The sequence below is a fragment of the Scardinius erythrophthalmus genome (assembly GCF_964197995.2).
Source record: "Scardinius erythrophthalmus genome assembly, chromosome: 22".
Classification (NCBI taxonomy): Eukaryota; Metazoa; Chordata; class Actinopteri; order Cypriniformes; family Leuciscidae; genus Scardinius; species Scardinius erythrophthalmus.
This window is the reverse complement of record NC_138242.1, coordinates 23618800-23642533: the sequence shown is the minus strand read 5'-3', so window position 1 is coordinate 23642533 and position 23734 is coordinate 23618800. Positions and strand designations below refer to the sequence as shown.

Here is a 23734-nt window from a genome sequence, read left to right as displayed (position 1 = left end):
GTTCGGAATTACATGCGAGCCTGTTTCTTTCATGATTATAACACACACACAGAATATTGAAACAATAGTGTTGGGCTGCAAACGTTTTTGTCTTGCTTTCCCATTGTTATTTTTATTTCTAAAAATATCTAACCATCCTCAAAAAAAAAGATCAATTTTATTTTTCTTTAAAGAAATCAATGGTTTTATTCAGCAAGGACACAATAAATTGATCAAAAGTGACAGTACAAATGTGTTTCAAAAGATTTCTATTTCAAATAAATGCGGTTCTTTTGAATTTTGTTAATCAAAGAATCCTGAAAAACAACTGTTTTCAGCATTGATAACAATAAGAAATGTTTCTTGAGCAGCAAATCAGAATGATCATGTGACACTGAAGACTTGAGTAATGATGCTGAAAATGTACATATTTTTATATGTTTATTTTACATATCAATTCTTTAAATATATTCTGTATATTCAAATATATTCTATACATTTATTCTTTAAAAAATGAAATATATATATATATATAAATGTGTGTATGTGTGTGTGTTTTGTGTAATTTGTGTGTAATTTATATTTATATATATATGAAACAAATATAAATTCCACACAAATTACAGTTTTTTTTTGTAGTGTGCTATTATGGGAGTTCGTATCGAGTGGTAGTATGTGCGCCTTTAATCCGACATGCCTCAATCAAGTTCTTTGTCTAAGAGTATATTTCAGTCTCTTTTTGAGTGTCATGCAGTCTGGATCGGGGCTAAACTCTGAGATTGTGAGTAAAATCGCACAATGTCTGTGTTCTTTTTATTTTCTGTTGCTCAAACAAAGAGTTATTCTTCAAGGCCTGGCTGCTTTCACCGACGCTGTGCTCGATCAAGGTCTCTGTGATCACTGCAGGTAGAGTCTTACATAGTTTTCATTGAAAGCACCAGGTCATGGTGTGAAGATGAAGAATGCATACTTACACCCACATGCTGGGTAAATGTTTGTGTTTGTGTGTCTGTGTGTGTGTGTTGTTAGTCCTGTACCTTTAGCCAGCGTGGAGGTGTGTGCTCGGCCCTGTGTATGTGTGTGTGTGGGTAGGTTTTCTCAGTGAGACCAGCCATCCTTTGTGTAAAGTTATTAGGAATGGAGGTGAAATATGGCTGTCGTTTATTAAGAGGGAACGTGGCAGCCGATATTCTCAGAATGCACACAACCCAACGCAGCCATAACCACACACAGAAACACCAAGGGAAAACTAATAACCAAGGGAAAAGTGACTCGTTGTGGTGTGTCACAGTGTGCATATGGATGATGAGTAGGCAGATGGTGGTTCAGTAGCGGTGGGCGGGGCTAAGTCATGTTGTCATCTGTCACAGGGCACGGAGTGACGTGATTGGCCAAGCTCAATCTGAAACAGAGCTGTGATTAGCCAGTATTCGGCCATGTGCTGTCCTCATGTCAATATCTTGTGCTTAAAATCTTGATATGCCCGCCAGCTCATGAGAAGTGATTATGTGTTTGGCTCTCTCTGTATCTTTTTTTTCCCCTTCAAAATGCCTAATTATAGGTCCTCATGAAGAAGTGTGAATCCCAGCTGGGGTGTTACAGTCCTGCGTAAGAGTGACTTTCACAGTGTATCTTACCTGCTGCTTCTGTTTAGAAACACCTAGCAGGGTGATGTATCTGTGTCCATATGTCATCTGACCTAATGTGGGTAAAAGGGTGTACAGGCCAGGGTTGGGACAACTTGGGTGCTGACCACTCCATCACCATAATTTTGGACCAGAACCAATGTGCTGGTCTCAGCACTCTTACTATTGTTCTTTCTGTAGCTCATGGACTTTTCTAGAGACTCCACTAACTTATAATCTGCATATTACACAACAATAAAAAAAAATCTGCATAGACACAACAAGACGTATTGAAACAAGAATAGAAGGTACTGTAAGATGCAAAAGAGAAGCAGTAAGAGGAGATGAGAAGAGATGAGATGAAATGAGAAAAGATGTGATGTGATGATGAGACAAAATCAGAAGAGAAGAGTCAAGATGAGAAGTGAAGAGACTAAATGAAATAAGAAGAGGAAATAAGACGTGAGAAGAGGTGTGAGGAGACGAGAAGAAAAAAATTATATAAGACCAGAAGAGAAGAGACACAATGAGATGAGATGTGGAGAGGAAAGGAAATGAAATAAGAAGAGAAAGTATGCGATAAGATGAAAAAAGAAAAGAGGCTTGATGAGACAAGACATGACAAGACAAGATAAGATAAAATCAGAAGAGAAGAGACATAATGAGAAGTGAAGAAACAAATTATATAAAAGAACATAAGATGCGAGAAGAGGTGAGAGGTGACCAAATGAGACAAAACCAGAAGAGAAGAGAAACGGCTAGATAAAACGTGTAGGGGGAACATCAAAACTAGCAGAAGTAAGAGGAGATAAGAAGAGACAACATGAAACTGAGATGAGGTAAGACGAGAAGTTAAGAGACAAGATCGTAAGAGGTGAGAGGAGACAAGAAGAGGCACGACAAAAAAGCTAAATAAAAATGCAAAATGATGTGAGAAGACCAGAAGAGATGATAATTATAGAGAGGAAAATATTTAGAAGTGAGGGTTGTGAGATGAAAGATGAGTAAGATGCCAGTGGAGAAGATGGTGCAAGAAAAGCTGTGTGGCGTTGATTTAATAAGGCTGCCTCTGTTGGTATGTGCTGTGTAACTGCATCAGTTTCTATTGTTTACAGTGGTGTTTTATTGCCTGCGTTGCAGTCTGATAAGAAAGCTGCATTTTGTCTGAACAGTGCCAGCACCTCGCTCACTCCCTCCATCCCCTGGACACACACACACACAAAAGTATTTTGCCAGACTGTTGAAAAACTATATACACACCCCAGTGCCTGCAGTCTTATGCCCTGTTCTCACCAAGGACGATAATGATAAAGATAATGATATAAGATATAGTTCTAAAAATCATTCTAAATATAAAAGAATAGCAGAGCCCACACCACAACTATATAATAACAGAGAAACAATATCGATGGAAATCACTTTCAGAGCGATTGACAGCCAATCAGAAACCATTCAACTTTAAAGAGCTTGAGAATTTAAAGCGGTAGAGAACAAAACTGCAGCATGTGCTTAGAATAAACAGAATGATATTGTCAGCTGGTGTACATGTTAATATAGTTATTGTTATTGTTATCTTTATTGGTCTTGGTGTGAACAGGCCTTTATTCATTTGGAAATTAATTGTATCACATTGTTAGAAAACAACAAAAATTAAAAAAGAGCCCCCAGAGAAGGTACTGTTTACCTACTGGTTTGGTTTAAATATAACAAGAGAGGTTAATGCATGTGCTTTGAGGCCATCACATGCCGCATATGTCAGCATATGTCAGCTGTTGATATCTCAGCGGAAGAGGTTTTGTACCATATGCCATGTGAATTGGGAGTCTGTGTTGCCATGTGGCATTTAGTTGTAAGTCAAGTCTTAGCATGCCATCTAGGGCGATGTGTTATTGAACAATCGTAGAGAGATCAAATCCATGTCTGTTCTGAAAGAGACCCATAACATCAGAGACTGAGAGAAGAAAACAGTACAGAGAGATGGATATAGAGGGCAACAAGAGTAGACTGTAGGACGCAGTTCGAAGAACAACGCCATGTCTATGTCACATCCTTATCTTCACATCACATCTTACATCTCCACATGAGATGTAAGAACTGTGTTTGCTTGAGTCCCATGGGTTGTAGTTGTCCCATAATGCTCTTTCTCTGAATATCATGATTCCCGAGGCATAAGAAATGAAGTTTAGAATATCTTTGGACTCGGTAGCTGATGCACATCTCATGTTCATGTCTTGTGGGATTTGTTCATCATCCAAGTGACTTCATGCGTTGCAGAAAGCTTGAGGTTCTGCAACATTTAGACTCATTCATGAAGCACAAGAAGAGCGAATTCCTGTGTAAGTCACTCGTAAAAAACGATCCTACACAAGGATGGTTTTACGTACGATTGACAGGAATTGTTCTGCTTGTGTTTAATGAATGAGGCCTGTTACACGATCCTTAGTCACTGTTGGAGTTGCTCTACACCCCCTGCACAATTTTAGTGATTGCCAGTGATCATTTCAAGCAAAGGGTTGACAGAGCCATTAACTCAGCAAGACTATGACTTTGGTCGTTTATTTCTGCAAATCAAGATTGGGCATTGCCTGTAGGCATTCACCCTTCTATGTATTATTTTGTTTCTTTGATTATACACTATATGCTGTGTCATAGTTTGCTCCATCTATCTTTTTTCTTTATTCATGTCTAGGTGTTGAATCCTCAGGGAAGTTTGTCTTCATGTGTCTAAGCCTTTCTCACAAATTGCTTCAGTTCACACAGCAATTGCGATTCACACCTTCTATGAAGAGATTCACACAGTGCTTTTGGAGGGAGTTGCATTGACTTTGAAGTGTGTTATGAGGTTAAATCCTGGGAAAACCACCATCGTGTTTTTCATTTGATATTTTTTGGGCTTAATTTGATAGAAAAGTGGGGTAAAAGAGGGTAAATGGTATTGGAACGTGACCCAGTATTCATACTTGGGTCACTGGGAAAACCACAGTTTTGAAAAACCAATGAGAAAACCATCTTCAAGAAATGGACATGGTATATTTCGATACTCCTGAATAAAAAAAGACATTCTACAAACTGGTTGCTTAAGTTTCTAAACATGTTCCATTAATCAATTCCAGTTATTCCTCTTCGGCAACAGCAGCTTCCCTCCTCTGGCACATATCAATAAATCAGTTACCATGATGATAGTGTTTTCTTTAGGTCAGTGATACTGTCTCTAATCTGTTAGCATAGCAACACAAGTTTTCCTCTAAATTTGTGCCCAAGCTCACAAGAAGTTTCTTCACAGAGGAGAATTGCCACAGGGCTCGGATCATAAATATGCGCTTGGTCTGGGTGTGCTGATCCAAGAATTACTGCTCAATAAACACACGGGCCAAGGATGTTAGAAATAATTTATTTTCTCTCTATGCCTCTTCACGCCTTCCTTCTCACTAGCTGTTGGTCTCTCGCGCCTTCATCTGCTCGGATGTTGCCTCTGATTTGAATTTGTTGTACGATGGATGGATGCTCAAAGATTATGTTCACACATTTCCTCCATGTGATTCCACTCGGGAGAATCGGATGTGTTGACCGATAATATGGTCGATACATTTTTGTCTCGTTTCACTTACACCTGATGTATTTTCCAACATTTCTCCATTTGTATTTAAATATAAATATATATATATTCTGCTTTACAGACATTCCAGGGATCCTCTCTGCTATCCAAGACCAAGAAAAAGAGTAAAGGTGATCACTTATTTTTCCTTATTCTCATGTTTGGGAACATTGCCTTCATTGCTTGCATATTTTGACTGAATAAGGAAAAAATAGGCCACCAACGTAGGAAAGAGTAAAGAAAGTTAATTAACTTCATAATTATAAGCATTCTGCCATAATGTTTTTGTATTACAGTAATTTTGCAATGAGTAATAGATGTTCCTAGCCATAGCACATAGAGGAGGTGGTTGATTGCTGCAAAGAAATATGTGTTACAGTATATTAAAGGAACCGTTCACCCAGAAATGAAACTTCCTTTCTTCTGTAAAACACAAAATGAGATGCTTACACTGCCTGTTTTCTGTACTATGAAAGGTAATATTGTCCCCAAAAAAAGACAAAAACTAGCATAAGTGATATATACGCCTGTACTAATGTTATATTTTAAGTCTTCTGAAGCCATATGATATTCCAAGTCTAATGAAGCAATTTGTGTGAGTAAAAGACCAAAACTCAAGTTGTTATTTACTGATTTAAAGATTTCAAATCTCAATTACAAATATGGTGCATAAAGACGTGGCATGCCAAACATCATTGCTTCTCATGTGTCTCATAATCATTCATGACATGGCAAGTTTAAAAATGTGCATAATCAAAACGCTGAATGAGATTTGAGAGCCATGCTGGATGGGGAAGATTTTCATAATTTTGGCCTTTTTCTCACGCAAAGTTATCATACGGCTTCAGAAGTATAGTGCACAAGCAAAATAGATTACGTTTATGATGCTTTTTTTTCATTTTGCGGTGTTCACTGGTCACCATTCTCTTTCATTGGAAGGAAAAGAGCACCATGAACATCCTGCACTTGTCTTTTTGTGGTCTACAAAAGAAAGAAAGTCAGACTAGCTTGAAACAACATGACAAAAGAAATTCTGCCAGAATTTTCAGTTTTGGGATGGGCTATACCTTTAATATAGAAATGAATTGATGATGCCGTTATACAACAATCAGAATTGAAGTCTGAACTATCCATTTTATAACATTTATTAACACATACTGTGTTCTTCTATTGCATCCAGCAGCTCCGCTGTCCTCCATCAGTAAGAGACGAATCTCCTGTAAGGACCTGGGCCGTGGAGATTGTGAGGGCTGGCTGTGGAAGAAGAAGGATGCTAAGAGCTATTTCTCACAGAAATGGAAGAAGTACTGGTTTGTTTTGAAGGGCGCCTGCTTGTACTGGTACATGAATGAGGAGGTGAGTGTGTTTGGCCAATACAGTTATCTTTGTTGTTTCTCGTATCCACCAGCTCAGCAGAAACTGTATCGATCAAGAGATGAGACTTTAATTGGTTCGGCTTTACCCTCTTGTGTGGAATAAGATTAATGCTCATCTACCCTAACAAAACTGTTCTTCTACAAATGGCGTTTCTGTAATGAAGATAAGGAACTTCTCCTAACAAACACTCGCTTTTTGATTAATTACTCCTTGCGTCTACGCTTTTTATCACAGCCTGGGCCTGGGATACGGCTGCCGTTCTGGGGGTTTCGGAGGAAGGATGGGGGAGGGGAGGGTTCCTCTCGGCCTGGTTTTGGTCCACTGAGAATGCTACAACATAGTCCGGCTTTGCTATAATTGATGATCTTCTACTGTGTGGATTTTGTAAACACAGACAGGCTTACAGAGAGCCGCAACAATTTATGCTTTTCATTTATTTATGCAGAGCTCCTGTCAGCAGTGCTGCTGCAATTTAATGCTGGGAAAAAAGTAATGGAATGAACCAAAAGAGAGAGAAAAGAAAGGAGAGAATTAGGAGATGTAACTCCTAATGAGGACCTAATGACATTACAGAAGAGTGTAAGTGGGGTGAAGCGTCCGCACAATCCTCTCTCTCTTTTTTTCTCCACCTTTTAGGATGAGAAAGCCGAAGGGTTTGTCAGCCTCCCGGAGTTCAAGATCGACAGAGCCAGTGAATGTCGCAAAAAATAGTGAGTACCTTTACGAACTTTTGAGTAATGTCATGATGCATGACAAATTCTTATTGAATCTTTGCTCCCTTCGCAGTGCGTTTAAAGCATGCCATCCCAAAATCAAAAGCTTCTACTTCGCAGCGGACGGCGTGGATGATATGAACAGATGGTTGAGTCGTCTTAACATGGCGGCAGCTGGCTTTGCAGAAAGAGAGCGAATCCGTCAGGAACAGGGTGAGAATACTCGTTGGAAGGTTATGGGTTTTGAAAGTTAGATTCCCAGGAAATATGAACCTTGAATGCAAAGTAAGTCACTTTCAATGTAAGCGTCTCCCAGATGTTTAAATGTAAAAGAGAATAGTGGAGCAAATCGGTGAGAGGGGCCAACCAAAATTCAGAGAGTGCCTAACATTTCCCAAAAGCATTGCAAGCCTGAGGAGATCATAGAGACCATTGGTGGCTATGGTTTCTATGATCTACTTGGATGTAATATGCTTTTGGGTAATGCAGCCAAATGACGTGAGAAACTTGCATACTTTTATTGCACTCTAAAGAAAGGGTTGGGCAAATCTGGCCCTCGAGATCCACTTTCCTGCAGAGTTTAGGTCCATTCACATCATGTCATAATTACCGCAATTATGTGATTTCAACTTGTAAAAGGCGTTCATGTCCTCGTAGAACTCATAATTACAGCTTGTAAGATGGGAATTGTCTGAGAGCTCCTACTTGTACCATGTGACTGCTGTACCACCTGACTGCTGCAGATTAATTTAGGCGTTGATAGTGGTGCCATAGAAACGTATAATTGAAAAAAAACGCACTTGAACAAGCTAATCAAGGTCTTCAGGGTTACTAGAAAGCTGCAGACAGGTGAGTTTGATCAAAGATGGAGCTAAACGCTGAAGGGAAGTGGATCTAGAGGGCCAGAGTTGCCCAGCCCTGCTCTAAAGGCTTTACTGTTGATGCAGAAGTTCGTACATTTATGTAGAAGAAGGACAGGTTGTCAGTATAGGTAACACAACTGTGTCCTAAATGTGAGGGGGGTAAATAGACCCCCCTTGTTGCATACTGTTTGCATGTAATCATTAACATTAAGCTTAGTTCATTATCTTAAAGTCGCAATGAAACTGAAGTATTGACAGATCTTTTCTTCCATATTGTGACATACATACGAGAGTAACAGATTATCAAGAAAGAAAAAAAATGTTGGACGGAGACTTGGTTTTATGCATCGTCCATTAATTGGATTTGAGATGTAGGCATTGCACTCAAAAATGAAGGCAAGCCTCTGGAGGGACTGGGTTTAAGCTGGCAAAATGATTAGAGAACACTTGCATAATGTTTGGCGTTGTCACTGGAAGATTGAGTTATGACATTTTGAATAAAAATGTACAAGAAAAATGTTTGACTTTAAAGGGTTTCCTAAATATACCTCACAGGAGTAAAAATTGCACAATGGAAAAAGACAGACAGAAAGAGAAAGCAAGTGATTTTTTTTTTTAGGTAAATTGTAGTGATCCACAACAAGTTGACATGCACAACCAAAGGGGGTCAAAGTATGGCTGGTTAGTAGGTTACCAGATACTGTCCTTAAAAGCATCTTTCTCCTTTGTTCATTCAAAATTAGCCACTAATATTTCATACCATATCAGCTCTTAAAAGCTTAAAATGGCCTAGTTTTTCCTCTCTCCTGCCTTTGACATCACATCTCAGGATAGGTTCTAGTGAACGCCTTGGAACTGTTCGGAAAAATGTTTTACTGCAGGTCCTGCATCTGTCTTTGTGCCCCACATGATCTCTGAGGCTTTAATTATTGTTTACTTTATGGAAATGTTTTGCAACAAGCTAATGACTGCCTGCATGCCCCTCTCTCTCTCTTTAAGCAGACTACTGGAGTGAAAGTGAACACGAAGACAATGAGACGCCCTCGACGCCCAAGCAAGACAGCCCACCGCCCCCTTATGACACGTACCCTCGGCCACCCTCAGTGAGTCAGCATCCAGCATGCACACAGATATACCAGCTCCCTCTCATTGTGTAATCCCACACAATAGCACAGACTCATAATGCTTGACATTTGGCATTGGTAAAAGAGCTGTTTTGTAGTGCCGTCCCCCAGACCTGGCCTTACCACGTCACTGAGTGACTGTGTGTGTGTGCGAATGAGTCAGACCACCTCAACTCTAAGCCCACTGTTGAGATGTGAGGAGATTGAGTCTTATCTGTCCGTCTCTACTTATCTCTCAGTCTTTGTGAGTCACTGTACTGTCATTTACTCAGTGCTTTTGATAGACAGTATGAGATATTTATTTCCTTTTTGGCGAGTCTCACGAGATCTGTCAGGAACATGCTCAAGTGATATTTCACTTATATATATATATATAATAATTTTCCAAGCAGGAAGTGGAACATTCCTATTTTATAAATTGAATGGATTAGTATATGATGTCTACGCATTCCTGAATGTATGTGGTTAAATTTGTGTGCACAGTCACTTTTTTGTGTGTATTTTCAGTGCAGTACTGCAGGGCAGGTCAGATAGAGGCCACACACAGCAGCAATGCCTTTATTTAAGAGCAAACAAAGAAACTTGAATTAAATGTTTTTCTTTTTCCTTCTGCAAGGCCCCCTCCAGTCCTTCTACACACACACATTGTTCCCAGAGATAAACGAATAAGGGGACTTTGACATTGTTAACCGAGAGACCTCCAGAGTTGTCTGGTTGTTTTTCACCACATTACAAAACAGCATCTACTGTATCTATCTGTCTATTGGTCTATAAACCTGTTCTTTTGCCAATTGGATGAAAGCAGGAAGAGCAGTTGGTCAATATTTAGAGCCTAATTTCACACTAACACAGCGTCAGGTTCTCCCTCCACACCTCTGTCCCCTGTTCCTCCATTTTTCTATATTCGGCACTTTTAACAGAAACCAGAGATCTCTCTGTTCATTATTCATCTGCATGTCTTAGATGAGAGTGGCTATTCTGGTGCCTGGCCTATATTTTGAGTTTCTTCATTAGCACACTTTATTGCCTTTTACCTAAAGGTGAGACGTACAGAATGAGCAAAAGTGTCATGCTCATTCATGATTTGTAAGCCTAGTGAATTTTAAATTCATGAATGCTTTATTCCTTTGAAAATATAGTTTCATGATGAGTATTAAATTAAATTGTAGTTATAAAGTCATTTTGGTCACGTTTTTCTTTGCTTTTCCTTTGAATGAGAGTGATATTGTTTAAAAGCTTCCTACAAAAATGTTATAACATAACGTTCACCTTATTCTTTTCTGTCCTTTTTTCTTTTTCTCTGACCCAGAATCCGGTGAGTGTTGCCAGTCCTTACCTAGAACCAAAGCACGGCCGCCTCTCATCCACAGAAACTTCACAGTCTCGCTCCTCTTATGAGGAGTACCGCTCCGAACCTCAAGGGGGCAGCAGCAGCGGTGGAGGTTCCCCTGCACGGAAGTCCGCCAGTCAGCGCCGTTCATGGCAGGACCTGATTGAAACCCCTCTGACCAGCTCGGGCCTCCACTACCTGCAGACCCTGCCCCTAGAAGATGCTGTGTTCTGTGAGCCTGGGGCGGGTCTGTCTCCAGAATATCGCCGCCAATCCACTCTGCCTGCCCAACGCACACTGATGCAGGAACATTACGGTCCCTTCCCCATGCTTGAAGGGGAGAGGCTCAGAGACCCTGCTAACATAGTCGGGAAACCCCGCAGCTTCACCTTGCCTCGGGATAGCGGCCTGCATGCCCTCCTCACACCCTCTGCCACCATGGCAGAACAGCGGGACCCCAGCCGCAGGGAGCTCAGCCGTTCTAACTGCATCAATAACGGTGGGTCAACATATTTGTATTAAAATAATGTGTATTATAAATTTGTTGATTATATAAAAATACATTTTTAATATTAAGTTTTATTTATTTATTTTTTCATTTATTTTTATACATTTATTTATTTTTTAAATTCCCTGACCCATTAATTCCATAATTAAATTAATTTTTATAATTGACAGTCCTATATATATATATATATGTGTGTGTGTGTGTGTGTGTGTGTGTGTGTGTGTGTGTGTGTGTGTGTGTGTGTGTGTGTGTGTGTGTATATACTTTATGTATATTCCCAAGTAATATACCTAAATTAAAATATTTTAAAATCTCAAATTGACAGCCCTAATTGAAATAAATAAATAAATAAATAAATAATAATACATAGAAAATATTATATATATATATATATATATATATATATATATATACACATTTTGTGTTTATATTTTTTATTTATTATAATTGACTTATTTGTTTATTTTTGTTATTATTTTATTAATTTATTTCAGTTAGGACTGTCAATTTATGAATTCATGAATGAGTAACATTCAGAATTCAAGCTTATGCAAAGGTAGTGCTGAATCTTCCCTTTGTTATAAATTTGCAATGTGAGAAGCTGTGCTTGAAAGAAAATAAACCAGGTCGACTCAAATCAGCCCACTAAAACCTCTTTACCACAATTATATTCGATTTTAATAGCCCCTCTGATTATGAGAACAGCAGGCACAGCAGAGTTATTTTAGTGCACGTGTGAATTTGAGTGCTTCAGTATTAAATTGTTAAGAGCAGTGCACTCGGAGAGGGACATGCGCATGGATTTGTGGCTCTTTTTACGTCTGTATCTCTTCCCTTGTTTTCTTGGCTTCTGTGTCTTCCTCTCTTTCTATGTTTGAGTGTGTGTTGGTGCTGTATGAAGCATAAACAGTGCCTGAGTTGCAGGATTTTTTTAGCTGTGCTGTGAGGTTCCCCACTGAGATCTGTCCACTCGTTTCTTACATACACACATGCACATGCAGGTATCTTCTTCTAGAAATAGCTGCATGCTCTTTCCCATGAAACTCATTTTAAACCTGCCGTATTGGTGGGGTTCTGACACAAGCTCCTGGCCCATTTCACTTTACTTTACCTAACTTTTGATTTACAACAACAGTTCATCTTTATCTTCCATTTCTGTAAGCCTGTCCTCTTGAGGTTATATATGATTACATATGATTAAAAATAATATCAAAAACAGACACCATGATACTCAAAAAATAAAAATTGCATTTAAAATTTTTAAAGCTGCAGTCCATAACTTTTAGCAAATACATAACCAGGCAGTGTTAAAACTATCTGCTTGCCTTAGCTCGATTCAAACGGTAAGGTTGTACGGTAATAATGTTTTTAATTCCAGTGTTACTAGTGCTTCATTACGTCACATCTGTACACATGTAACCCCTCTCACCCGGGTCCTTCACACCCCGCTCCGTGCGGGTCTCGAACCCGGGTCTCCGGCATGAGAGTCAGGCGCTCTAACAAGGAGGCTAAAGACTACAGCCGCTAGAGTGCCAATTGAGATCAGAGGAGTGAGGTTTACTCGCACAGCAACTACTAGCTGGCCTCCGTTACACACATAAAGAAGCAGTCTCGGCTAGTAGGCTATATTGCGTGTGAGGATGTTGGAGTTGGAGATTTATAGTCTTTTCTCAATTTGATGACGGATCCAGAAAAGTTCAAACGACAATCACCAGTGACAACTAGAGATTCACCTGTTGAAAATGCAAAAGACTTCGGACTTCGTAGTGGCTACAGAAAAACATTGGTTTCATCCGCGCTGTGCTGTGCCGAGCCGAGATACGACCCACGTAAAGTTGATAATTCCGCGAATAACTGCAATAGCAGATTTCGAACAGAGACGGCGACAAAGAGGAAAACTACGGACTGCAGATTTAATTTACAACATTTTAATAGTTCCCTTGAGGGACAATAATACATTTAGCAGAACTTTATCTTCTTAACTATAATTTTTTTTCTCAGGAACATCTATTATTTGTACTATAACTTATTAATGTATTCATATTAATTTTTCATTTAATATAAATTCAAAAATGTAATTAATATTTATTTTTTGTTTAACATAATATTTCCCAAAAAAATTGTTTCAGATTAAACTAAGGGCTTCCCAAACTGGGGTTCGTGAGGGAACTCCAGGGGGTTTGTGAGTTGAAGAAAACCTAATAATTGATTAAATCAATGAAGAATTTTTTTTTGAAATTGAAAATGAGGTCCCACTTTAAATTAGGTGTCTTTAACTAACATTTATAAATTAATAATTTGATACAGTGCACTTACTGTGTACATACATGTTTCAACATTGTACTTATATTATTATAATTACCTCAATGTAATTACAACCCTTTACCTTTCAACCCAGCCTTAAACCTACTCACACCACCAAACCCGTCCCTAACCTCACCCATATCTCAATAGCAGCAAAACGTTTTACAATACAACATGAACACAATGAGTGCATTTTTACGTTTCTTTGTGAGTGTTATAAACTCGCAATTGCATGAAAAAACGTCAGAATTGTGAGAAAAAAGTCACCTATATAGTCACCTTATAAAGACACCTAATATAATAAGGTCTGCCCAAAAATTGCAATAAATATTTTTAAAATAAAAACAATTTAAATTTTACACTTACTACAAACAATATACAAAATAAATATTTATTTTGTTTATCTGCTTGTCATTCGACCATTAACTGTCATCAGAGAACTGTAAACATGCAAATATGTTAAATTATTTAAATTATAACTTAAAATATCAGGGGGTACTTCAAGTAAATAATTTACGTCAAAAGTTGGCTGACCCAACCAAAGTTTGGGGACCCTCTGTTGAATGCTAATGAACTATATTACTTGGAGGAATAATTGTTTATTCAGATTCTTATTAATAAATGTAACTACTTTTTAAACATGGCCACCTTTTTTTAATGTCTGAAATGCTCTATCTCATGGATTATGCTTAAACCATAACAATAAATTCTGAATGGGCTATTAATTCTGTCCCATTTTGGCCTGGTGTCCAGATTGACACATTTCTCTCCACAAACCTCCCAGGAAGCCTCTCACTTGCTGTTGGATTACCACTCTGTTTATCTCGCCGTATTACTTTTCATCTTCCCCTCGTCTCGCAGTCTATCGCCTCATGGCTCATTGCCATCTCACCATCTATTTTCCCCATCTCACTGCCCATCTCCTCCCTCACCACCGATCTGCCTGTCTCACTTCCCGTCTGCCCCCTTTCGCAGTGCCCTGTCTAACTTTCTCTTCTAATATTCCCCTTTTTCGTCATCTCAGACGGATCTCCTGCAGCAGTCTATATATAATCCCAGTGGCTTTTAATGAGTCTCCCTCTTATCTGTGTCTTTTATATCGCTCTGTCTCTATCTCTCTCTGGAGGAGTTGGGGGCATATGTTAGTCATCCACGGAGCCCATGCGTGCTGTACTACATACTGAAGAGAAAAGAGAGGCTTGGCCTATTGATCGTGACTCTCAATCACATGTTTCCCAGCAACTGGAAAGTTTTTCTGCACTACTAGAGAGTTCTGTGCCATTAAACAAGTTACAAAAAGATCACAAAGAGCTTTAAAACTTTATTGATCTACCCATGTTGATTCGTTGTTATTGCAATTCATCACATAGCTAACCAAGCGGTCGTTAAAATGCTTTTTCTTTACAATTATTGCAGGCATTTAACAAAAGCAAGGCTTGCCAGCAATAACTTGCACACAAAATGACAAACAACCAATAAAAATAGTTAGAAATATAATAAAGAGGCTCAAAACGTGGCCTGACTGGTAGTCAGTATCGGTTAGGGTTGTTATTATATAAATAAAAGCAAAAATTCGTACATAACAAACAATAAAACATAATATTCTTCCCACAGTCATTGGGGTCTTTGGTGCTCAAATGGAAAATGCTTAAATTTATAATCATTTGCCATACTAAACTCTCATCCTTTATTGTATTTATTTAAACTACATTCCCTTGCTAAATACGACATGCAAATATACCCTGCATCTGCAGCATATGCTTGGAGGAGCTGTGTGGGACTGCTGCCCTCTTGTGGTTGTTCAGAATAGTGGGTATATACCCGCCCACACACTGTACACTGTGGGTTCGTGAAGGCTGATCATAAGAAACGCATGTAATATCTGCCAATAACACCCAGCACTAGATACTGTCCATGGCCCACATGCTTTACCTACACAAACACTGAGTGATTCAACTTATTTCCGGACTAACACATGAGCACCAGCATACAGTACAGTCACACACAGACAGAAACATCAAAGAAACAAGCAACATGCCAACTGCTCGGCAGAGTGATTGATTGCCAAACCTGAGTTTTTCTCTGTGTTGATGAAATGACCATGTCATGTCATACTGAACATGTCATGAACAGTGCTGAAATCTGTCTTACTGACCATTATTGGGTTTCTGCCATCCCAAAACCCCTTTTTCAGCATACTGTAATTTCAGCGAAATGTGATTCTGTAGTTTTGCCATTTTGCATGTTAATGCTGTTGTTTTTTGGTGGATGGTTTATAGCTGGTTTATAATGACCATTAGCTGGTTGACCAGCTCTGATGTAACAAAACTCATCTTTGATCATCAAACCCATTTTTGATCATCTAGTAACTGTTTACTAGCACTTCTAAACTGGTTATTAGCTGGTCCGAACTGGTCAATAGCAGAAAAAAAAAAATCTAAAATGGACCATTAATGATGAGCTAATGACATCTTAGACTAGCTAATGACCATTTTAGACCAGTTAATGGCCAGTTTAAACTGGACAATTAGACCAGTCAATGACCAGTTTAAACCAGCTTATGAGCATGTTGACCAGCTAATGGTCAGCTAATGGCCATCTTAGACCTAATGAACAGCTCAAACCTAATGAACAGCTCAAACCAACTCTCACGCATTGAGCGTGAGACACACGCAACTGACACTTTTCACATGCTCTCACGCCACACATCCATTTTCTCACGCACAGAAAAATTGCGGAGCAAAGGGGTACTTTTAATATTAAACTAATTCTCAGCTCTTAGATTCCGTCAATTTTATTACGAAATTCAGACAAAAATACGTTTGGCGCTTGTAAATGTGACGTGACAGATCGCTGAGCGCCTCAGTTCAAGTGCACGTGAATCGATCATCTGTTACTTTTTTATTTAAAGATGCAGTACAACTTACCGAAAGTATACATAATATCGACCAATTAGTGTTTTTACCACGGAAAGAGGTCAATATAACAGCAGGAGAACAATTATGTCACATAACGTTACATTTACCTCGCAAACGCCATTTAATGACCATAGCATGTTAATTGAATAGAAAAAATAGCTAGAGATATTTTGCTGAGCACTATATTACATATTTATTATATATTCACTTATGTCATTAAATAATTTTTATTATAACAAAAACTGCATTATATTTAATTTAATTTGTTATTTTTAACCTTTAATAATACCAGATTGGGCCCTCTATGTTTACAGCATTAGGTGAGATTATTTTTTTTAAATAAAATTTAAAATAAACATGTATCCAAATTAGTCAATATTGAATCAAAACCGGAATCAAATCACAAGAATGGAATTGAAATCTTGAAATTTTTGTCAAGCAATAATAAAAACTGTATCCTACCAGTCATTGTACAAACATTGTAACATGTTATCAGTAAACTTCTATTATAAAATTCTATTTAGTTACCAAATGTTTTGACAATCACAATTACACTTATTGTGATGCAATATTTGTTTTTACATTACCCCCCCCCCCCCCAAAAAAAAAAAAATCTCACTCCAAGCTAAACTCAAAAGTTGGCAGCCCTGAAACCAGCTATGACCAGCTTAAAGCAACTAATGACTAGCTTAGACCAGCTAATGAACATTTTAGACCAGTTACTGACCACCTTAGACTAGATAATGACCATCTTAGACAAACAAATAATCACCATGTTAACTAGCTAATAACCAACGTTGATGAGTTAATGTCCAAATGATATTATTAAATGATGACCATCTTGACCATGCTTGAACCAGCTAATCACCATGTTAACTAGCTAATAACCATCTTGACCAGATAATGACCATCTTGACCATGGTTGACAGCTTGAACCAGCTAATCATGTTGAATAGCTAACTCTTTACTGGTGGAGCCACCCCTCTTTAACCCTGGCTTTCTGTGGCGCCCCCCACAGGCGGGGAGCCGGAGTGCCATCGGCAGGCGGATTCGCTCGGTGATTTGTATCGGGCGCTGGAGCGTGCCAGTCTGTCGCCCATTGGTGAGCACCGCCTTTCCACCCGTCTGGAGTACAAACACCTTTTCATTCGGCGTTGCAACGATCCACAGCTAAATGACAAACTGCATCATCTCCGCATCCTGCAGAGCACGCTAAAGGTATCTGACCTCTGCTGCCGCATGGGTCCCACTGAAACCATGTGTGCCTGTTTGTTTCATCTGTCGCGTCTGTCCGTCCGTCCCTCTCCATCTGTCTGATGTCTGTGGGGTTCTGAGGACAGCAGGAATTTCTTTTTTTTTTTTATTAGAATTTTTTATATATATAAACAGTTTACTAAGCCAAACTGCTATCCCAGAATCCCATCCATGTTAGACGGAGTTCTCTGTCTGGTGTGGGAGGAGGGTATGGCCAAACTCTGCTCTGAACCCTGCTTCTCTGTGTGGGTTAGTCTGGTTTTGGCTCTGCTTGGTGCAATTGGGTCTTCTGTGGTTGGGTCAGTCGACCCATGGCTCTGCTGTGACCCATCTCCCCCACCCCCCAGCTGCTGTGCTGTGCTTATTATGTTGGGGCAGAGCCTCGCGTTGCATCTTGGGTGTAATAAACAGCTGTTCAATAGATTTACGATGGATCATTATTGATGAGCTAATGACACTCACAACCAGCTAATGATAGTTTATGACCAGTGTAAACCAGCTAATGGCCATCTTAGACCAGTTAATGATTAGTTTAAAACAGTTAATGACCATCTTAGATCAGCTTATGAGCATGCCGACCAGTTTAGGCCATCTTAAACCAGCTAATGAATATCTTAGACCAGCTAAGGACCATCTTAGACCAGTTAATGACCACGTAAGACTAGCTAATCACCAATTTGACCAGCTGATAACCATAATCGATGAGATAATGATCTTTGGTATGGCCAAACCCTGCTCTGAACCCTGCTTCTCAATGTGGGTTAATCTGGTTTGGTGCCATTAGGGCTGCCTGTGGTTGGGTCAGTCGGTCTGTGCCTCTGCTGTGTGTCTGTGGCTCTGCCTTTGCACCCCCCACCCCCCAATCCCCTTGCCATCCTCATTAGGTTGGAGCAGAGCCTTCCGTTGCATTGTGGGTATTATAAGGATCCCTTATCACTCAGACTTGAATGAAAGAAGGTTAATTGGGGGCACAAAGCCCCACAGTGCCAGAGGACTCCAGTCAAGTCTGAGCATGCTATGTGTGTTTGCGTGTGTGTGCCGCTCTGCTCATCTAGGCTGAGTCCACATCGCTTCACGTCTACGCTAACCGCCTGTGGCGTGCTTTATGACATCCTATCCACTGTATGAAGGAGACTGTATCTGTAATGCCCACCCTCCACTGCTCTCTTTCTTCACTCCCATAGGACAGGGAGGGCGAGGTAGCACTGATTGACAAGCTGCTGGCCAATCCTAAACTCACATCCTCAGAGTTCCAGGAATGGAAGAAAGTTTACATGGAGCTGTATTCAGGAGAGCCCCAGCGGGACCGTCAGCCCAGCCCTGCCTCTGAGCCCAGCCCTGCCACCACGCCTGAACCCGCCCCCCGCACGCCCTCCCTCTCGCACACGCACTCCTACATCGAGACTCACGTCTGATGCACACTTCAGACACAAAAATAACACCACATTATTTGAAGTAATTGTCGCTCACTTGCACGGACCTTCAAGATAAAGTATGGGGTGAATTGGTGTTTATGGACTAATAATCTGATATTTTAATTATGTGGCTGTGAGGGATATATGTACATAATTAACTTTTAGGGATATGATGATGCACTGATGCATGATTTGAAAATGCAGTTACATTATTTAGTAATTATTATAAAATTACCCAGAGGCCCACATTATATGCATATTAAATTGTCTTAATTTATTGTGCATATAATCTGGGCCTTTGGGTAATTTTATAATCAGTTATGTTTTGATTATATGTGTTAATAATTATATGCTATATTACATTATGTGCTGATCATTTTATAATCAGCTCAGTTATGAAAAATAGTGTTTATGTTCTAGAATATCTGATGAAAACTTTTAAGAATCACAATAAGATGGCATCTGCCAGTAATAGTTAATGTTTTGACCCCACTTGATTTGAAAAAGGGCTTTATCTGTCTGTGTGAGCTTTCTGGCATTTGTTTTATTTTTGTTTATGTGGTTGACATATTTTCTAGGGATCACGATATATTAGTATCTTACTAATATATATGTTTTTTAAACGATTCCAAATTGGATCAGCCATCATCTAATGCTCACCAAAAGTTCAAGTTCAAAGATTTAATAACACTATTAAATCTCAAAATGAATATCCATTTTTCATATTGTACATTATAATTTTGTGATGCCTAAATTCATATTAAAAGTGTATTTTAAACAATTGATTTTAGTGTTTTATTATTATTATTATTATTTATTTAGAAAAAAAAATGCATAGAATTGAAATTTTGGGCATGAAAATATTGTATCAGCTATACTTTTACTATCTGTGATTATTGTATAATCACAAAGATTATGAAGATATATTATAATTATTAATTATATTGTACTGTTATCCCTCACAGTCTCGTTTTCATTCACGTCAGATTTGATACCGCATCTACCCAGATTAAGGTCCTTTAACACAAATTCCCTTCTCACTTTTCCTTGTACCTTCCCATCCTGACAGCAATCGCAGACTCAATCTACTTGTGCTTTTTAAATACTTGAAAGCATTGTTTACGCAGGCACAAATATCTGTACAAACAAAGCACTCTCAATGGCTCAACTCACAACCAACGGGCTTCAGAGTATGCCACTTCTGCGCACGTGGTTGCCATGGTTACGAGTCCTCCAAGCGGCTCAGACGAGGAGAGACAATGCCGTCGCGCCGAGAACAAACCTGGCACACCTCTAGACAGGAACCAGAGCACTTGATCATGGAAATGGAAGCTTTGGACTGAACTCTGAGAGGAAATGCATGTCTGAGGCGGCCTTTGAACACTAAACGCACTGACTGTCTCTCTGTTGTGCTGCTGTACCTGTGTTTGGCTGTCTTTTTGAAGCAAATCTCACAGTGGACTCGCAGACGGTCATCACACAAGTTATCTGCCATGTTTATATGCCACTTTAGCATACCATATACTCTACTGTATCATACTATATATTTATGATCTGCTGTTATACATCGGCTGGCCCCGACTTATAGCATTTGTACGTTTGCGTTGGAAGATGTGTGCGTGTGCATGAACATGGAAAACTAATGTGGTTACCTCATTTAACCACAATCTCCGCTGGGTCTTTGGATATACCAAGAAAAGGCATTTAAAGAAATATTCCTGGTTCAAAATCAGTTCATTTCTATTCACAGCTTCTGTGGCTTGGTGTTGGTCACCACAGTCAGTAATTTTGATTCATAGTAATGCTCTCACAATGGAAGTCTATGGGAGAAGGCAATACAGTTGAACATTTTCAGGCAGGAATGTGCAGCTTGGATTCTTGTTAAGGTGCTTATATCAATTCTTCCATACAAAAATATGTCTGTAAAGTTGTGAGACTTTTCTAGGAGCAGATCTTCTGGTAATTCCTGAGGGTGGATTTGTCTCTGTGTAAAATAACCCTTTGTGCTGTACTTACACTTATTTGAAAAAAAGTTACGGTAAATGTTCATAGACTTCACACAGTCAAAAGTTAAGACTGGATATGACAAGGTCATACAGTAGGCAGAGACAAGTTTAGTAAACCACACTTTCATTTTGAGCTGTAGTTGTTTGTGAAACCTTATTATTATTAAAATTATTAGGGATGCATAGACTAATTGGTACCATATTAGAATTTATTTTATCAGTGGGATACACATCAGCAAATATTAAATATTTAATTCAGTAGTACAATATAATGTTGTGATGCCTAAATTGAATGCATTTGAATGCAAATGTATGTGAACTGAGTTCAGTTTAAAGTGTTTTTTTTTACTTATTTAGAATATTCATTTCTTTAAAACAGTATTTTAAAAAAAAACTGCATCTCTAATCATAATGATAATAATAACTTATTATATTTAGTAAAAATTATTATTCTGTCAGTCTCATGTTGACATGCATAATATTAAAGTCCTGTGGATCTATGAGTTTTTGATATTTTAAACATTATTTGAACATTTATTGTGGTCCAGTGCCTTGTCCCAATCAGAAAAGAGTCAAAATAATTGAATGCAGTAATTTACAGAATGCCAAAAATGCTGTAGATAGTGTTCAGCTTGTTTTGAACCTGGAATATTTCTGCGCCTGTGCTGTAAACGCTTCTTGACCGAGAGTAACACCTTGCTAAACTGGGCCTCTGATAACGGATGAACATTCGTTGAAGTGTGTGTGCTTTGATTGGTAGAAAATAGCACAGGCTTCATTATCCAGAAGCAGCATTATCTCTGTAACTTGAGTCGGATTGTGGAAGTTCTCTCTTCACTACAGTTTCCTGATAATATGAGGTGAAATTATGTGTCTCTGCGCAAATGAGAGTTCATAATCAAAAACAGATTCACACGGGATGCTCCTAGCAAAGATTTGCATCCTTAAGCGAGCAGAGACGGCACTAACAAGTGATTGTGTACCCGTGCAGAAGGTGTGCTGTTCAAGTTTTATGGATTTTTTAGTATTGTATACCTCCGTTTGGACTCAAGTTTTCCATTTCTACAAGCTGCCATGCAGTCGTCCTGTGCATCGCCGCGGGTTTAGGGACTGGACATTTGTGTCAAGCAACAGTGAGGTTTTTATGACAGCCAAGGTCACCACGACACCGATGGTCTCAGCCCAGGGACTCGCCGATAAAAGCTGTTGCCCTGAACTCAACCCAGCATCTGTCAGAAGCAGCAGCTCAACTCCTGATATTACATGTATGTCAAAGTTCAGGAGGTCGTCCATCTTTATAAACTCTCAAAGCTACATGGCTTGTAGATACACCACAATCAAATTTGTGTTTTTTTTTTTTTTCTAAACCAAAGCTGCCAAATGATTTAATGTCAGTGTTTCAACTGTCAGAAAGGCCGCTCTCAGGCGCTCAGCAAACACAATGACGCTTTATGTGAGATTTTTAAGAACACTGAATGACCAGAAGAGTGTTTATTGTATGATAAGATGTGTATTATATGATGTACATTGATATTTCAGGTATGACTGACATAATGGAGCACATTTCATTCTGTATGTAATCTAAGACTATATTAGCTTGATTTTGACTGAGTGACTCAGGTGCTAATGTGTCCATGGGAATCATGGGAATCCATTAGCTCTTAGAGAAAGTGATTACCAGTGGATATAGAGCTACTAGAACAGATGTCTATTGGTATTTTACTTTAGTAATATATCAAAGTTATTATTATTTTAGTGCAAAACATGTTATGTTTCTTTAGCAGCCCATTTTTTAACAAAGTTGTCGTACAACAATCTAGTTCATCAATATCTGTGCTGCTGCCTGTCTTTATTATGAATAGGGCATGTAATTTAGGCAGTGCAGTTTCCTATGTGTTGTGTTTAGCGTACAACCTGGTAAAGTTTACTTTATTTATGACATTATTTAAAAAGAGTTATTGCTTTATCCAGATTTAAGTGTGGTTATACCTAGAGTCAATAAACTTTTATGGATGTAATCATGCTGTATTTATTGTATTTACATGTGTTTTTTTTTATATGCTGGATACTTTAAATGAAGCGAGTTAGAATGCACATTGGAGAAAGGCGTCCTCGACATTGCCTGACAGGCTGCCCAAACTTTGAGGCTGGTAAACGTCTATGTAGGTCTATTATACCTTATAGCTGTCTGTTTGTGTTCCCTTTCAGCTCAATGGCAGTTTCTCGGCTGGCATTTCCAACCTTGATCCTGCCATCTTTGTTTATGGTCAGGCATTCAATCCAAAATATATTTAATCTTAAGCCAATCGCCTGAGTTAAAAGCTTGACAGCCTATCGGGCAATGAGTAAAGGCACCTTTCTCCAGAGGGTGGTTCAAATGGAGGCCCATGTCAATTTCCTAGAAAGCTATTCTTTTTTTCTTCCAGAAGCTTGCTGGTTTCCAGGCTGTTCAGTGAAGGTAATGGACTCACATTTAATGGAAATGAACTGTTGGGTTTGCTCTGAATCTTAGGTCGAGAATGGGTCTCCTTTGTTAGGGCACAAGAGGCAGTTCAGATGGGAAATTCTGATTTCTTTCTTTGTCAGTCACTCTCACTTTCCATCAACACACCAACAAAAAAAAAAGTTAAACTATCCTAAATTTGTTTGCTGGTCTTATCAGGTTGGGCTGCTCATACTCAGATCTTTTGCTATTTTTTCTCTCATTTGCTTTATTATTACCT

At 38.9% G+C, this 23734-nt stretch overlaps 1 protein-coding gene across 1 annotated transcript in view; it reads left to right on the top strand.

Annotated features, from left to right (window-relative positions):
* The window catches only part of cnksr2a (connector enhancer of kinase suppressor of Ras 2a), a gene marked incomplete at its 3' end in the record, with an annotated part of 85770 nt that extends 66765 nt beyond the window's left edge, over positions 1-19005 (top strand). The window contains exons 13-20 of the mRNA XM_081352774.1: positions 5282-5330; positions 6383-6555; positions 7213-7286; positions 7363-7502; positions 9155-9255; positions 10592-11105; positions 17355-17554; positions 18775-19005. Coding sequence (XP_081208900.1) covers positions 5282-5330; positions 6383-6555; positions 7213-7286; positions 7363-7502; positions 9155-9255; positions 10592-11105; positions 17355-17554; positions 18775-19005 — 1482 coding nt within the window. The remainder of the gene's footprint in view (positions 1-5281; positions 5331-6382; positions 6556-7212; positions 7287-7362; positions 7503-9154; positions 9256-10591; positions 11106-17354; positions 17555-18774) is intronic.
* Positions 19006-23734: the final 4729 nt, after the last annotated feature.